At 51.4% G+C, this 17,542-nt stretch overlaps 1 protein-coding gene across 4 annotated transcripts in view; it reads right to left on the bottom strand.

Annotated features, from left to right (window-relative positions):
* PHC2 (polyhomeotic homolog 2) overlaps window positions 1–17,542 on the bottom strand; it is a 113,714-nt gene that overhangs the window by 34,627 nt on the left and 61,545 nt on the right. For 2 of the 4 annotated variants that reach the window (XM_070774191.1, XM_070774183.1), the window contains exons 2-7: window positions 14,047–14,265; window positions 11,266–11,424; window positions 10,142–10,219; window positions 9,531–9,695; window positions 7,060–7,212; window positions 5,701–6,013 (exon numbers count right to left, since the gene is read on the bottom strand). In XM_070774191.1, the coding sequence (XP_070630292.1) occupies window positions 5,701–6,013; window positions 7,060–7,212; window positions 9,531–9,695; window positions 10,142–10,219; window positions 11,266–11,424; window positions 14,047–14,211 (1,033 nt within the window). In that variant the 5' untranslated portion in view covers window positions 14,212–14,265. The remainder of the gene's footprint in view (window positions 1–5,700; window positions 6,014–7,059; window positions 7,213–9,530; window positions 9,696–10,141; window positions 10,220–11,265; window positions 11,425–14,046; window positions 14,266–17,542) is intronic. The other 2 variants (XM_019978692.2, XM_070774202.1) reach the window with 2 other exon arrangements.

The raw sequence follows: 17,542 nt of genomic DNA, 5'->3' as shown, positions 1-17,542 counted from the left end.
ACAAAGGGGTTGGGGTTGGGGGAGGAGAGGTGGAGGATCTGTGCGGGGAAGCCCTGAGCAATTACAGTGGTTCTGGGGTCTTGAAGGCCCCTACCCAGAGTCAGAGTCAGTGGTCAGAAGTCATTAACATGCTAATTATTGAATCCCTCCTGTGACCCGATGAAGCAGGAAATAAAAGACGCAGTGAAGGTTTCTAAACAAGCAAGGAGCAAGTCTCTGAGGACGGTGACTCTGGCAAGTATGGGAGGAGGGTCAGGTGGTCAGTTAAACCTCATATGGTCAGCGGGCCTTAAGCAAACCTGGGAGCTGACACAGAGAAAATATGGTCAGAACATGGTGAGAAAGTGGGTGGTGATGGAGGGTGGGAATAAGGAGTGAAAGGGAATGAGTACTGTGAGCCTGCTCAGTGCTGGACACATCGCATCTCATCCATCTTTATAGCATGTGGTAAAAATAACCATCTTAGTCTTATAAACAAAGAAATCAAGGTTTACAGAGATGAAGTAACTGGATGCTGGTCACAGAACCAGTAAGTGATGAGGCTGGGGTCTGAAACCAGGTCTCACTGTGAAGCCTATGCTTTTCCCATTCAAACACTCCTGCCTCCCTGAAGGGAAATGAATCAAAACCGTCTTGAGATTGTAAGCCTGGGTCCAGGAATACCTGATGACTGTGGACAGTGGCCAGGAACGGGAAAGGGGGATCCTTTCTGAAGAGGGAGACCTCCAGCTTTGGGGGTTGACGTATGAATCTCCAAATTTTAAAAATGTGTATGCAGGTGGGGTAACATCCTCTTGGGAGGATCCCATAGACAGCTGGAAATCGCTGGGGATGGGGGTGGGGGGCAGAGTTGGATGTGTACTGAGGAGTCATCTGTGGATGGTGGGGGCAGGCATCTGAAATGTAAAAAAAGGCAAGGTCCACTAGAAGAGAGGTAAACATGACGGGGGATGGATGGACTGAGCGTTTTGGGAGTCCCACAGCTAATGGCGGTGGGGCCAGGGAGGAGCAAGGAGCTCCAGGGCCCACCTATGTGCACAGATGGTCCCAGGCCCACGTGGGCACTCTGGGCATAGATGCCTCCCGGTGCCAGCTGAGATAATCCCCTTCACTTCTGTTCTGGAAACATACTCAGTTTTCAAGGCGCGACTCAAATTTCCATAGCCCCTCTTAGATTTTACACTTGTTCAACTCTAATGCCCATATGGTTGGCATCGTGTTTGGCACATAATAGGTGCTAAATGAGTGTTTGTGGAGCTGAACTGAACAATTAACGAGGGAAAGCTATATGGAGATGGTAACTAATTATTTTTTTCTGAGCCATACCTTCTTCATTTGTGAGATGAATAATTATTGCTAGGAGTAAATGAGATATGTAGGTTAGGCATTTAGTACAGTGCCTGGAACATGGTTGTTCATTATTGGTTGGTAATTATTATTACTGGCAGCAACCATGGATGTAACATAAGAGGAGCTTAGGGGGAAAGAGTCGGGGAAAGAAGGAACGCCCGACAGTTCCAAGGCACACAGTCTGCCTTTCCTCTTTCTCTCTCTCACACACGCACACCCATGGTGAGAAATGTTCAGCAAATATAAAACTTCTCTGCTGATATCTGCTGGCTTCTCCCAACCCTGACCTAATACAAGGAGGAGATGCTTAGTAATCTCAATCTGGTCCTACAGTGGGTAACTGAAATGATCGTCATAATTGGTTGCCTGATTTTAACATTAAAATTGTTGGAGCTAGAAAACAGGACTTCATGTAATGTTTTGGTTTTTACTGAACTTTCTCAGCAAAAGTGTTTCTACCCCGCAGTTTGGCAGGTGCTTTGGGAGGAAAATATGGTACCCAAGGGTCCTGGAATCAGCACGCGTCACACTGTCCAGCTTCTCACAGACAGAATCCCCGCTCCCTGACACAAAACCCTCTCTGTGGTAAAAACAAAGCCACTGTGTGGCAGGCCTTCCCAACAGTGAATTCTCTCTCCTTCCAGAGACCTGAGGAGGGATGAAGAGACAGAACAAAGACCCGGCATCTGGAGCACAATTGTGTGAAAAGCGCCCAGGATTTTCAGTGACTGGACGGCTCTCTTTTATGACAGCATCTCCCTCCTGGCCAGCCACTTTCTTCTCACCTTTGGGCCTCCGTGTACGTCTAGGGGCCTTGAGTGGAGCCACTAGAATGGGGACTCCAAGAACCAAGCCTCTATCAGGAGCTGTGACCCAGCTCCCCCTGGTCTCCTCTGGAGGCCAGACCTAAGGAGACCCTTCTTCTGCCCTCCTGGTTCAGTCTTTCCATCACATTGCGAGGCCCAACCTCTCTGCTCTGCTCTCCGCCCCCTCCCCTCTCCCCCCCCCCCCCACACCAACCCAGGCCCTTGCTGGCATAAGGGACCTTTTCTATTTGCAGAGCCTAAAGAAGCCCGTTGCCAAGGTGACAGAAGCAGGAACAGCAGGGAGCTTGCCATGGGGGGAGGGGCTTTGCCCCTAAACAGCTGTCAGTGGGAGCAGTCCCAGCTGGGACTGCAGCATTTGCCTGCTGGGGAGGGAATGGCCCCCAGAGAACACATTCCTCTCTGCTCTCCCCCCCACCCCCGCCACTGCCCCCCATCACAAGTCTCCACTGGTTACTTTCCCTGCGGGCAGCCAGCCAGCCAGCTCAAAAAATGCTTCAATAACAAACAAAAACCTGCCACTCCGCTCCCCAGTCCCTCTCTCTCAGTCTCTCTCTCTCTCTCTCTCATACATACATACACACACACACACACATACACACACACACACACACACACACACATGCGCACATGCGTACACACACTGATCCCTGCCATTCATTCACAGTGTGTTGGCTGGGCAGGAGGCCAGAAGTTACCTCCTGCCTGGGGAACAGTGGCGGCCCAGGGCAGGTGCTGCTCCTGGCCATCCCCTCCCCACCCCCATCAGGTCAGGAGAATTATTTCAGACTTTTTTTTGTTCTAGAGGCCCTGAAAGGATCTGTTAGCATCTTAAGCCTCCCTGCTGCCTTCCATTCGGGCTGTTGAGGGTGGGGAGTAGAACCATGGAGAGGAAGGGGTGGGAGGGGAAGGGAAGAACTGGGGGGACAGTGGGAGGCAGGAACAATGCAAAGCCTACTGATTCCTGTCACTGGGGAGAGAGTCTTTGTGGTCTGCAACTCACAGCTGCTCCACAGAGAGTTCTTGTACTGCCTATAGCCACATACTGTTAGTCTTAGGCCACAGCTGGGGCCCTGGGCCTCGGTCTGTAACTCATTGGCCTTCCCTTTTATCAGGCTCAAGAGAAGAGAGCCCTCTGCTAGACTGTAAAACCCAGAACAATCTGAGAACCACGAGACTCTTTGAACTTTGGGTCAGGAATAAGAAAGGCCTAGGAAGCCCTAAAAGAGCTGAAAGAGGCAAACACGGCTTGATGATTAAGAGCGCACTGTCTGACTCAGCCAGACGTGGAGTCGGTTTCCAGTTCTGCCACGTAATACTGATGTGACCTTGAGTGATATTTATAGTAATTTCTTGGGTAACCACTCTGAACTTCGGTTTTCTCATCTGTAAAATGGATGAAAATATCTACGGGGGTTCTTCTGAAAAGCAGAAGAGGTGGGGTACATAAAAAAGCCCAGCGTATTGTCTAATACACATCAGAGGTTTTTATCAGTGCTGGTCCCCTTTGTGTTCAGTTTTCTTGAGGCCCCAGGGTTGCCTAGGAGCCTTAGGAGGAAACCTAAGAACTAGTCTTTCCATTGAAGGGTCCTTAGAATCTGGGGGGTGGGCGCTGGATTAGATCTAGGCAGGGGTTACATTTTGACCTGGGTAGAAACGGGATTCTCAGGAAGTCTTGAAATGCAGATGTAGCTCTATGGTTTGTAGGTTGTGTGAGGAGGTAGGAGAAATGTTAATTTGGGGTCCTTGCTTTAGTCTCAGCTGATATCAGCTCATTTTAAGACACCCCACCTCCCCCTACCCAGACTTTACCCTCTGAGCCTCAGTTTATTTCTCCATAAAAGGAAGAAGCTGGACTAGTCTCTGGAGAAAGCAATGCCAGACAGGAAGAAAGGCTCGGAGTCACAGGGCGGTTAGGCTTCTACAGAGAGCTGCCTGCCTCAGCTCAGAGGGTCCGCTGGAGGCAGAGACCACCTCTGTCCTTGAAGCCTCCAGAGGGTGAATAAAGGACCTGAATCCAGGCTCTTCTCGGTTCACATTACAAGGCTCTACCTACGCCTCTGTCGTCTGTCTAGAATGTCTTCCCGTCCTTTGTTGGGGAGACGACTCCTGCTTCAATATCCAGTGCCATTTCCTTGGGGGCAGCACCTCTGTCCATCCTGCCTGGCACAGAGGTGTCCATCTGGGCCCCCCGTACCTCATACTTACTCCTACAATGGCAATTATGAAATTGAATGGATTTGCTTAAAAATCTACCTCCCTCCTTTTGATTGCACCCTCCTTTAGGTGAGAAATCACATTTTGATCATTGTGGTTAATCTAGTAACAAGCACAAAGTAGGCTCTCAAGAAAAATAAAAACGCAGGTTAGACTGGATGGTAAAATGGTCTGGGTGAGGACGGAGTGGGAGTCGTTATTTCAGGGATGTGACCAGGGTGACTCTATCTTTAATGCAAGGTCACACGGTCCATCACTACATTTCTGTGCTATAAGAGCTTGGTCTTCTTCCCAAGACTGATTAGTCTGGCTTCCAGGGCTGTTGGCAGATTTCCTCATTAAAGATTGCCTTCAGTAGGCAGCGCTGGGAGAATTTTAGCAGCAGAGAGAATCTAGCCCTAGGGAATACTGATTCATCTTGTTCATATAATTTGCCTCATAAGTAATCTGCTGGATTATTACTTTTTTAATCTGCAAGGTTTATTCTTGAGTACCACTCTTACTGGCAAACCTTTCTTGGCTCCTCTCTCCCAGGCTAGATGGTGCCTCTGTGATCCTCCGGGGCTCAGAGCTAACATCTACGACAGGCTGCACTCGTCTGTCTCTCCAGACCCTGCCCACCTGGGAGGCAGGGCCCATGTCTTATTTATCTCGGCACCCCCGGAACTGGCAACATAACCAACGCATATTAGTCAACAAATGTCTGTTGAGTGATGAGAAAATAAACTTCTCACTTCCTCATCTCCCTGTGTGGTTCTTACATGCCTCTGGCTAGCCCCTATCCTTTTTTTGCTGACTCTTAGAGAATTTCAAAATACTGTAACTGCCAAACCTCCACTGCCTAGGTGAAGAGCTATGATTTGGTACCCTGAGAATCATGGTACCCATTGTGAAGAAGGTCTTATTTGGGATTGCCCTGGCGGTCCAGTTAAAACTCTGTGCTCCCACTACAGGGGGCATGGGTTTGATCCCTGGATGGGGAACTAAGATCCCACATGACACATGGTGTGGCCAAATAAAAGAAAATTAAATGATGGACTATTTATATGAACAAGGTTCTCCTCTTAAAAAAAAGAAAAAGAAGGTCCCATTTATTTCCACTAACATGGCTTCCTTCTTTAAAGCTGGACAAGAAGCATGAAACAGAATCTGGAGCTGAAGAACATCTCAAGACTGTAGAAGGGGAAAGAGAGACCCATGGCTGACATCTTATCTTGCCCATGGGAAATAGGAGAGTGTGAAAGTTTCCCCCTGACCCATCGTCCTTCTGAGTTTTCTGGGATAGGATCCTTCCTCCTGGAGTGCTTACCTGGTGCAATGAGCGGGTGGGTAGCCACGGTGGGCACCATCCGGCTGAGCCCAGCCCGGCCCTCCAAGCTCCCAGGCACACTGCCGTTGCTGTCTCCTCTCTTGAGTGGCTCTGTCACACTGTCAGTTGTGCCAGACTTGGCACCTGCAGGGGAACCCTGAGCAGTGTTTCTGCCCTGTGATGGGGTAGGCAGAGGCTGGCTACCACCTGGCGTGGGCTTCAGGGCCAAGCTGGTCAGGACAGGCTGGGTGGGGGTAGGGCCCGAGGCTGCTGCAGCTGGTGTCTGCTGTGATCGGAGGGTCAAGTTCTGTACCTGGAAAAGAGGGGTCTGTAGGAGTCCAGAGAATGTGGGTGTGAGCAATGCCGACACATTGTTCAGACAGGGAAGGAGTTAGGGATGGATCCAGGAGTGCTGAACGTGAGAGTTGTTAGATCGTAAGGAAAGCGAGAGAGACGAGACAAGGGGCTGAAGGAGAAACCAGGAGCAGAGTTTCTCAAGGGGACAGACAGAGTGCTGGTCATTGGATTCATCTGCAGAAGAAACTAAATTCTGAGCAGGGATGTCTGCCTTGGCTGGGGCAGGCGGGGGCAGGGAGGCCGGGGCTGCTTCTCCCTTCTGTTACCTCCCCTCCTCCCCCAATCTATCAGGATGGGCTGTGTACCACTTAGAATCATGGCAGGGCATGGGGCTTCCCACACTGGGAAAGGCCAGGGCAAAAGTGAAAGTGAGTCGACCAGCAAGGTCTCCCAGGTGAAGGATTATCCTGTCCTGAGGATCGGGTTTACACATCAGGACGGGCAAGCTGACTCAACTTGGTCCCTGGCACCCTCTGCTGGACACACGGAGGCTGTGCCAGACTCGCGTCTGACCCCCATCCTTTAGATGGGGCTGGTTCCTTCCCACCTCCCACAGAATCTTTACAGCCACAGCTGTGTCTGTGTGCTCCCAGCAGAAAGAAGGGACCTAGGACTCATCCTTGCTCCCTCTTGCATGTCGTTTTTCCTGATTCCTAGAGCTGCTAGCATGTGTAATCAGAGTGGAATTTTCCTCTTGAAAAGCAATGACAGCAGAGCTCATCCTGGGGAGGGTATAAGGTAGTGAGGGCCACCGGTTCTGGCAATCACACTTGCTCCTGCCCTGTGGTCGAGGCCCGAAGCAGGGTCCGGAGTGGCCGAGGCCTTCTCAGAGAGGAATCAAGGAGTGAGTCTAGGGGTAATGGGACACCGTCTCCCACCTGCTTTCCTGGAGCACCCCGAGACGTCCAAAGCTCCTCCAGGGCTCGGGCCCAGACCCAGCATCAGTGCCCCCTCGGCAAGGGTCCCCACCCCCCTGCCCGCCCACAAGCATGGAATCCTCACCTGGGCAGGGGTGGGGGGCCGGGCGGGGGAGCCAGTGCCGAGCTCAGGCTGCACGGTAGCGACGGTGGCCGTGGGCGTGAAGATGAGCTGAGGGGACAAAGGAACAGTGCCGCCTAGGCTCCTAGCTACCTGCACCAGGTTACCTGGCTGGGCCTGGAATCACAGGAAACGAGGCGCCTTTTACCTGCCCACTGTGGGCTCAGCCACAGGACACGACAGCTCAGCCAGGGAGCAGACGGGGTTGGGGGGAGGAAGCGGGGGAGGTGGAAGAGGGAGAGAATCCAGGGGTGCCTCCTGAAAATCTCAAGAGGGCCCTCAAGTCCTGATCCAGGCCGGGCAGGGAAGGGCCAGGGCTAGGGGGCTGTCCTGGGGCTGCACCAAGTCAAGTGTACTTCAGAAGCCTCTGCCAAGAGCTCACCCCAGAGAAGGGGCCAATAGTGATGGCCGGACACCCTCAAGTCCGTCTCTGCAGCATCCTGGGGAGCAGGGCCCCTGGGCTGAGACAGATGCCCTGGAACCATGTTCTAAATCTCACCTGCAAGTTCTGTGGCAGCCTGAATGGGAGGGGAGTTTGGGGGAGAATGGATACATGTGTATGTATGACTGAGTCCCTTCGCTGTTGACCTGAAATCATCACAACATTGTCTGTTAATCAGCTATACCCCAATACAAGATAAAAAATTAAAAAAAAAATCTAACCTGCTCTGGACTCTAGGTGTGGGTCAGAACAGGACTTTCTGCCAGAAGGGATCAGATTAGATTCTTTTGCCCATTTCTTAGTCAAATTTAGATTAGGCTCTGTGTGTGTGTGTGTGTGTGTGTGTGTGTGTGTGTGTGTGTGTTTATACATGCATGAGCAGAGACAACAGTGCTAGAGGAACCAAGAGGAACCAGGTTGTACTCGTGTCTACATCTCCTTGCATGGCGCGCAGGGACTGAGGGTCTCTGTGCGACACTCCCACCCTTGTGAGTCCAGCTCTGGACATGTATATGACAGCATATCTGCTCCTCTGAGTGAGGGCACCCCACTCTGGGGAGGGAGGTGGCCAGGCTCCAGGGCTCCAGTGGGAGCAGTTGAGCCAGAGAAGGGATGGGGTGAACTGAAGACAGAGCAGGTGTGGGTGGTGCCACGTGGGCTGCCTGGCTCCCTGGAGAAGTGGAAGCCTGGTCCCCATGGGTGTCTGAGGCTACTCCCCAGGAATGGAGCTGCACCTCAGTGAGTTCAGAGTCAAGAACTGACGTGCTGGAGCAGAACCAGAAAAGTTCCCAGCGTCAAGCTCTGGCCACAAAAACAAAGCAAGGGCTGGGGCCATACAGCCTTCAGGATGGTATGTCAAGGAGCTGGAGGGAGAACAATTCAGAGCAGGGCTGGGAGAACCGGACTCAGAGTGGGCTGAGCCCAATCTAGACCTAGACCTGCCTGCTTCCTTGGGTGAACAAATACTGCTGCTTTCCTGGGAAAGTCTGCTTAATTTTAGGAACCCCTCAGCTTCTTATGGGCCTCTGTACCTCTTAGGGACAGGTGTCAAGGCGGGACTCTAGGTATGTGTGTGGAGGGCTGATATTGTACATTCAGCCCGAGCAAGCCCACCTGATGAACGTTTGACCAGGTGGCCCTCATGGGAATGGGGGCCCGGCTGGGAATGCAGTGGTGGCAACACAGTTCCTGGAGCTGGTGGCCGCCTTCACCACCTGGGCTGGAATGCACTTTTGGCCCTGAACTGCTGCTGCTGCTGCTAAGTCGCTTCAGTCGTGTCCAACTCTGTGCGACCCCAGAGACGGCAGCCCACCAGGCTCCCCTGTCCCTGGCATTCTCCAGGCAAGAACACTGGAGTGGGTCGCCATTTCCTTCTCCAATGCATGAAAGTGAAAAGTGAAAGTGAAGTCGCTCAGTCGTGTCCGACTCTTCGTGACCCCATGGACTGCAGCCTACCAGGCTCCTCCGTCCATGGGATTTTCCAGGCAAGAGTACTGGAGTGGGGTGCCATTGCCTTCTCCATGGCCCCGAACTAGTGGTGGCCAATCCCTGCAGGACAGTCCCAGCGGACTAAGACCCCACTTCTGTGGGGTATCGGATGTTTGTGCACTTGCTTGTCTTACGTGTCTGAGGGGACAGACCACCTGGGCACAGACCCTTGCGTTCCCTACCGTAACTAATTTTAGGGAGTGGTTTCTGATAAGAGGAGGATAATTCTGTTTCATTCTCAGAGGGAAAGGAAAGGAGGCACCATGGGTAACTTAATTTTGGCCTGGAACCCTACCTTTCTTTGAGTCATGGAGCCACTATCAAAGCTCCCGTCAGCCTTCCAGGCCGCCTTCTTTATGCCACCCCTGCTTTCCTACCAACTGTCCGCCTGGTGCTTCTTCCCCACCCTTCTCTAATTGCCACCCTTCTTTAATCGCCCAGCTCCCAACTTCTCTGCCTCTGTCCTCTTGGCTTACCTGAGCCATGGCCCAGGCTGGGGACTCACCATCTGTGCCCGGAGATACATCTGTGCTTGGCTTGCAGTCAGGGCTGGAGAAGACGTGTTGCCCAGAAGCACGGCCTGCTGGGTGATACCTGAGGCTGCTGCCGAGTTGACGCTCTGAGCCCGGTTGATGAGCTGGGCTGCTGCTGGGGAGGCTGCCAGGTTGATCTGAGGAGAGAGACGCGTGCAGTAGGAAATGGGTGCTTCTGTGGCTTAACTGCACCCCTTCATCCACTTCTTTCTCTCCACCTCCTCTGTTCCTTGGTGAACTCAGCCTTCTTTAGGACCAGCTCTGATTCTTGGGTCCTGGATCTCCCCCCAGCACTGCTGCATCTCTGGCCTGTGTGCAGTGCTGTCGGAAGGACCCCATGGGAAGAGGGCTGAGCCGTGAACCAGGAGCCCTGACATTGTAAAGATGACAGGGAGTTACAAACAGAAATTAGAAAGTGGCACACATTTTTTTTTTTCTGGAGAGAGTAATGGATTCCAGCCATGATTCTACATGACTGAGGATTCACCACCGTTGCATCTGGAGGCTCATGAGCATTTTGGGCAAAGAGGAAGGAAGTGGTCCTGGAACCGTGGGCTTGGCCTGCTGCTCCCACCCTACTTACCGAGGATGACTGGGTAGGGGCCTGTGCGGACACACTGCTGCCGGAAGTGCTCCCTTGTCTGTTGGCCACCAGGCTTGCCTGGGAAAGAAGAATCCTTGTCACTGAGGCCCAGATCTCCTCCAGCCAGGCCCTCGGCCCTCGTCCACCATGGGATGCACTGCAGGGCAGTGATGAGGAGTCATGTCCTTACTCTGGCTCATCTACAGGCCCTCAAGCAAGTGCCTCGGCTTCCTCTTTTATACAGTGGGGACTGCTTGCAGGATTGCCGAAAGGCTTACATGAGGCCGAGCATTTACACAGAAGCACTCCAGCTGTCAGCAAGGACCATCACCCATGCTTCCAGCTTTCTTCAGCCCCTCACCCCGCCCCACTCTATTATACCCGCCTCACAGGCTCCCACGTGGCGAGCTGGGCACAGACTGTCTGGAATGTCCAGCCTGTGCCCTCCCCTTGGCCAGCTTCCTCTCATTCTTCAGTTCCTCCAGCAGACATTCATTCATTCACTCAATGTTCCTCTGGCAGACATTCATTCATTCATTCACCGTTCCTCCAGCAGATAGGCCCCCACCCACCCCCGGACTAAGGTGGGCCTCCTTGTTACTCCTCTTTGGGACAGCTTGTCAGCACTCTGGTATTTAGCTACTTTGCTTTCTTGTCTATTTGGGTTTCTGTCTACTTGCTGTCTCCCCACCACAAGCTCCAGGAGGACAAGGTCCATGGTGCACCCAGGGCTGACATGAACTCTGGCATACAGTAGGTGCATAAGCATTCTGTTGACTGGATGACTGAGCTCTTCTCAGCCACTGAGGGCAGACAAGTGGGCTGCATGGGTGACGGCCTTCTCCTGTGGATGCCTTCTCGCACCCTCAGTCCCCTCCCTGAGGTGTGGTGTTGTGGTGAGGCAGGCAGCTGGCAGTCCCTCCTTGAGCCTCTGCTCGAGAGCTCTGTGGACCCCAGGGGAGGTCCGAGCCTCCCAGAGCCTCTCTCCTCATCTGCTGAAGGATGCAGATGACAGTGGTGCCTACTTTGCAGGGGTTCCAATGAGGAGGCAGTTAGAGAATGTGTGGGAGGGGCGGGGCACCTGCCTCCTCCCCCACTTCCTTTGGCGGCATCCTCGGTCTCACCTGCTGCACGGCCGCCAGGCTCTGGAGCTGGGCGCTGCTGAGGTGCTGCTGCTGCAAGGCCGCCGTCTGCAGCATGAGGTGCTGCTGCTGGGCTGCATACATCTGCTGCAGGTACTGGGCCGCTGTGCTGGGCTGCCGGTGCAGGGCCTGCTGGATCACCTGCGGAGGGTGGGGCGGGGGAGGGAAGAGCCCCTTCTGCAGTCAGGCCTGCTCCAACCCCTCCCCCCGAATGACCAGATCTGTGATCCCCACTCGCCAGGAAGCAGGGGAGATGGCTGTTTGCACAGCTCCACACGTTCCCACCTGATCTATTTCCACCTCTCTTCAGGGTACACACTCCCTGTTCTGTCCGGATACGGGCAGCACATGCCCCTCCAACAACGCTCAGGTCAGGAGACAGGAGACCTGTGCCACCGGGTCCTATGGCAGGCTTGTTAGGTACCCTCCCCACCACTCTGCAGCCTCAGATGAGAGTAACAGGCCCACAGGGGTGATGAGGACAGAGGGAACCAAAGCTCAACAAGGCAGAGAGGGGGAAAGGGATGGGAAGAAAGACACAAGCTGGAAGTGGGGGCCTGTTCCAGCCAGCCAAACTAAAATCTGTCCAAGGGCAACACCCTCCTGGCAGGGTCTGCCCCCAGCTGCTGAGAGGTCCTACTGGTCCCTCAGGAGCCTGTCTCTCTGGCCTTGCGGAGCAGGGATGCTACAGCCACAGAGATGCTACAGGTACAAGGGTGCTGCTGGAGCCGTAGGATGCTGTGCTCCTCTTCTACTTTCTCCCTCCTTCTCTCCATTGCTCCCTCTCTCAAGCCACCATCTCCCGCTAGTCTTACTGCTATTCCCTCTTTTCGGATGGGACTGGTTGAGCCACACTCTCTGGGAAACAACAAACGGCTGCTCTTTGATCCCCTCCCAGTCTCCCATTCCTCAAAGCCTCTCCTCCACCCTCAGGAACAAGGAAAAGCAAACACCTGTCCTCCAGCCCCGAGACCCTGTATCTTCTTCTCTATTCTCCTCCTTTCTTCCTACCTGGTCACTCTCCTGCCATCTTCCCAGGGTGGGGGGTGCCCTACTTGGGCCCTGGCCAGGCTTTGGCCCACTTCCCACCCTTATTCTGCTGAATCCCTTGGCTACAGGGCTGCTCCCACCCTGGGTTCTGCCCCCTGGCAGTGAGCCTCCAGTCTAGCTCTCTTTGGCTCAGAGTGATTTCCAGGGGCTGGTGGCTCTTGGACAAAATCACTTTGGGGCTCAGATTGGGGGTTTTATAAAAACAGGCTGATATCACAGATTCTCCATGGGCTCTGGGGTCTCCCCAGATACCCTTTCCACATACCATCTCCTCCATATGCTTCCTTCAGTGCACTTTCCCCTCTGAGGTTCCTGCTTTACATGTACTCAGTTCTTCTTATACCTGTTCTCCCCGTAATTCTTTCTCCTTATTCCCTTTATCTAGCCTTTCTATTTTCCTTAGACTCTTAAAAGCACCTCCCAGCATCCAGATAGCAGTGGCAGAGACAGACTCTTCCTCCCTGGAGGATGTGAACGAATGGAAGTAGGAGGCACCCCACTGGTTCTGCTTGGGTGTGGAACACAACTTCAGGTCAGTCCACTTGCCAGAGCAGAAATCTCAAATCCCTTTTGCCTGGAATTGTGGTGAGGGGCAGGAGGGGCAGGAGGGCACCTCCTAATGTCAGCAGCTAGAAACACGCTAAAATACTCATGTGCAAAGGGCCAGGGGAGGAGGCTCTGGAGGAGGCGGCAAGGATGGAAGCGTGGTGCTATTAAGTGTGAGATAGCTAGGAGAGGAGACTCCAGAGTATCTAATGGGGTCTGCTCTAGCTAGACTTCTCGGGCTCTCCCACCATCTGCTGTGGCTTCCTCTCCATCCCCTAATCTGGGCCTAGGGCCAAAGCAGGGTAAGGACACTCATCTGGTACATTCAAACTGCAACAACGAAGCCATCAGAAAACACATTTCTCTGCTGTGGTCTTTCTTTTCTGCCTATTTTATCCAGGAACTTCAACCAGACATTGTAGGGAATAAGAACACAGGTTTGGGATGGGGGTGAGGGGTGAGGATCAGGTTCAGCATTCTTGTCTTTACCTGCATGACCCTGGATAAGACACTACTTTCTCTGAGCCTCAGTTTTCTCAACTATAGAATTGTGCCTAATAAGAACCCTCCTCCCAGCTGGAGAAGATAAATAGGCAAAATGCTTTGGACAGCATGCGGTGCCTGGCAGATGGCAGGCAATGTGTGGTCATGACTGCATTTTGGAACAGTGTGTAGTCACCCAGAAGGCCTCACGGATGACATTTTGCAAACCACTGCTTTAGGGAAGAAGGCAGAAGGCTGCAAAGACAAAGGGTTGTTTGGGGGTCCTTTTTGGTCCTCTGTGTGTTAGAGACTTCGAGTTGCCATGGGGCAACGGTCACTTAGATAGTGGGTCTAGGTTGCAGCTGAGCTGATCCTGATCATTTTCTTCTGTTTGCTAGTTCCACTTGTTTGCCCTTAATAATTTCACATGCATCTCCTCCCCACATGGCCCTGTGGTGTCTGAGTCACCAGGTAAGAAAGGCATTTTCCAGCTCTGCTAAGTATTTCCACTCTCCCCAGACCTCCTTGAGGGAACCCATCTCGCATCACTGCTTCTCCAATGATGCACAGACATCTGCCACTAACATACGCCCTTGTGCCCATTCTTGACTTGGCACCCTGGCTGTCCGACCGGACCACGCCAACACGTCCTCCTGGTTAATGAGTAGTCAGGTGGCACCTTACCTGCACAGTCTGCCGGTCAGGAATGCCGCTGTACACAGAAATGTGGGGCCCCGTGGGCCGGCCACTGCCCCCACTGCTGCTACTGCTGCTGCTGCTGACGCCGCTGGCACTGCTGGTGACACTTGTGCTGCTGGGTGTATGGGGGACTGGCAGCTCGTCCTCCATGGCCTATGGGATGGCACAGTCAGGGTGCTCAGGTAGCGGATGAGCAGGCAGGTGCTGGGAGGAAAGAGGCAGAAGGGAAATGCTTAACAAACTAGAGAACACACAAGTAGGCATCTGTCGCCCCCAGCCTGTGGTGGGACCTCTTCTGAACCGAGGTCTTGAGCCACCCCTGCCATCAGGACAAGGCTCGCGAGGCGAGATGTGAAATCAGGTCAGCCCGAATCTAAACCTTATGATCTGTTATTCTGCTCGGGGAGGTGAAAGACAGCCAGGGAGGACCCCCTGTGATGGGCTTCCTTAGGGGGCATCCTTCGCACCAGCAACCTGTTAATCAGTGGGTGGAGAAACTGGACATCAGAGAAATTATTACTTGTCTGTATTTACACAGGCAGTTCTCGAAAGAAATGGGAATTAAAAAAATCTAGAGAGAACAGAATGAGAGAAAGAGGCAGTAAAATAAACTGTAAAAATAAATTATTTAAATGTGATATATGTGACAAAGTCTTCAGCTGAAATGCACACCAGGATCTCACATGTTGTACAGCATGGCCAAGAAATTTTTAAAAAAGAACAAAATTAAATTTTAAAAAGCTAGGGGAAATCACTGCTTAAGGACCAGGTCATGAGTATTGTTTGCTTTGCTTTTGTATTTGTCTCGTTTGCCAAGACAGAAGAGCTTCGAGTATGTTTGGAGTCTGTTTCCTTCCCAAAGTACTCAGCGAGTGCTCCCTGGTCTATGCTGAGCAGGACACCACGTTGAGCAATGTGGTGAAAACCACAGGCTTTGGAGTCAGAGAGACTTGGGTTTGAGTCCTGGCTCCGCCACTTACCAGCTGGGAAGCCTTGGCAAGTCACCCTTCTCTAACCTTCTGTCTTAACCTGGCAGACACGAGACTGATGGATTGTTGGGAGGATATTAACGATAGAGTGCTAAGTGGGGAGTCGAGCATATACTGAGAGTTCCTTATGCACTGGCCATTGTGGTTATTAAAACTGTCCCCAGCCTGGTTCCCACTGTCCAGTTCCAACAGATCGATCCTCTTCCAAGGTGGAACTGGCAGAGTCTCCTGGAACTTCTATCCTGGGCACTAAGGACGGAAGTGCCAGAAATTCCTTCAGGGACCATTGTATGCTTGGGATTCAGAACTGGAAGCTGTGCATCCCTTCAAGGCAATGTGATTGGGAGTGGAGAAGAACTGAGAAAAAAGGAAGGAGTCAGGGGAAAGTCATGCCCAGGTCTCAGGTCAAGTTCCTCTCTTTTTCTTCTTTCATGCTATTCCTAAAAATCCTAATATATATGTGTGTGTATAAGCTTTTCCTTCTACCCACTCCTCCCTATATCTAAAAACCACACTTCTTCGTCATTCTATCATAGAATTCAATTCTCTGCTTGCAGATTATGCCAACTTAATAAATGAAGAAAATAATAATATATTGAGAACCTTAGTGCAAAGAACTAAAATAGTCATTAATAACACCCTGCCATCTTCTTCTCAACATGCTCAGTTTGGAGGTTGTCAGCATTCCTCAGGATGCTGTCCTCAGACTGGGCAAGTTTTACCACGGGCTGCACAAAGTATGGGTGAAGGCTCAAGGACAGGCAGGTTGGAGGTGAGGAAACCCAGGTTACTCCCAGCGGAAGGCAGCAAGTGGAAGTTCAGAGGCCTACGGCTTCCAAAGCAAAGCAAACAATACTCGTGACCGGGTCCTTAAGTAGTGATTTCCCCTAGCTTTTTAAAATTTAATTTTGTTCTTTTTAAAAAATTTCTTGGCCATGCTGTGCAACATGTGAGATCCTGGTGTGCATTTTGGCTGAAGACTTTGTAACACATATCACATTTAAATAATTTCTCTCCTGTATGAATTTTCTGATGTCTACTGAGGTTTGAGCTGTCAGTAAAGGTTTTGCCACACTCAAACAAAACATGTGAGATCCAATTTCCCAGATCAGGGATTGAGCCTGCGCCCCCTTGCATTGGAAATGTGGAGTCTTAACCACTGGACTGCTAGAGAAGTCCCTCTCCTAATTTTTATGTCTGCTTTTACTGCCACAGGGCAAGGCCGCCCTCCATGAATTCTCTTTGTCGTGAACTGCACTCAGCTCTAGGACTCATTTTGGCCACTCACTTGTTAAGAATGCTTATGATGATAATGGTGGTGCAGGCTGATGAAACAGCAAAGCCAGCAAGTATTTCCTGTGCTCCGCTCAGTTGAAATTTACCTTATGTTCTATGGAAGGAAGGGTTGGCTTAATAAAAAGCGACAGACAGAAGGCATACTTCTGATCTTGCAGAAACTGACAACCTAGTTGTAGAGATAAGGCTCTGTTGGAATTAGGAGGCTTACCAAGCAACAAGTCAGTAAATGAGAGTTACGTTCAAACTTGAAATATCCCACAGAATCTCAAAGTCTTCTTTTAGTTCAATGCCCACCTCCCTTTTCCAAACTGTTGACCAGAATTGGGTTTCAGTTCTTGCTTTGCGTCCCACCCTAGGAAATCTCAACGGAAGTAGTACACTTATAGACATAAACAAATAAAATGAAACAAGGCAGCAGCCACAGCAAATAAAGGAGGGGGCAGGCTACATCCTGAGTGGTCAGGCCTTGGCTTGACTGTGTTTTTGCAGTGGCCAGGGCAGATCTTGGGCACAGTGTACACTCAATTCTTGATGAGAAATAAAAGAAGACAACATTCTAAAGACGGCAAGGCATTTGTTTATGGAAAAACTGCACAGGCAAGATAGCAGCTGCTCCCCATGTGAGAGAGAGAGAGGGAAAGAGAAAGAGAAAAAAAGAGAGAGAGAGAGAGAAAGAGAGAGAGAGAAAGAGAGAGAGACAAAGGGAAAGAGAAAGAGAAAAAAAGAGAGAGAGAAAGAGACAGAGAGAGAGAAAGAGAAAGAGAGAGAGAAAGAGAGACAGAGAGAGAAAGAGAAAGAGAGACAGAGAGAGAAAGAGAAAGAGAAAGAGAGAGAGAAAGAGAGACAGGGAGAGAAAGAGAAAGAGAGAGGGAGAAAGAGAGACAGAGAGAGAAAGAGAAAGAGAGAGAGAAAGAGAGAGAGAGAGAGAAAGAGAAAGAGAGAGGGAGAAAGAGAGACAGAAAGAGAAAGAGAGAGGGAGAAAGAGAGACAGAGAGAGAAAGAGAAAGAGAGAGGGAGAAAGACAGAGAGAGAAAGAGAAAGAGAAAGAGAGAGGGAGAAAGAGAGACAGAGAGAGAAAGAGAAAGAGAGAGACAAAGGGAAAGAGAAAGAAAGAAAGAGAGGGAAAGAGAGAAAGGGAGAAAGAAAGAGAGAGAGACAGAGAGAGAAAGAGAAAGAAAGAGAGAGGGAAAGAG

Source organism: Bos indicus, chromosome 2, assembly GCF_029378745.1.
Source record: "Bos indicus isolate NIAB-ARS_2022 breed Sahiwal x Tharparkar chromosome 2, NIAB-ARS_B.indTharparkar_mat_pri_1.0, whole genome shotgun sequence".
NCBI classification, from domain to species: Eukaryota; Metazoa; Chordata; class Mammalia; order Artiodactyla; family Bovidae; genus Bos; species Bos indicus.
This window is presented reverse-complemented; position numbering and strand designations above follow the sequence as displayed.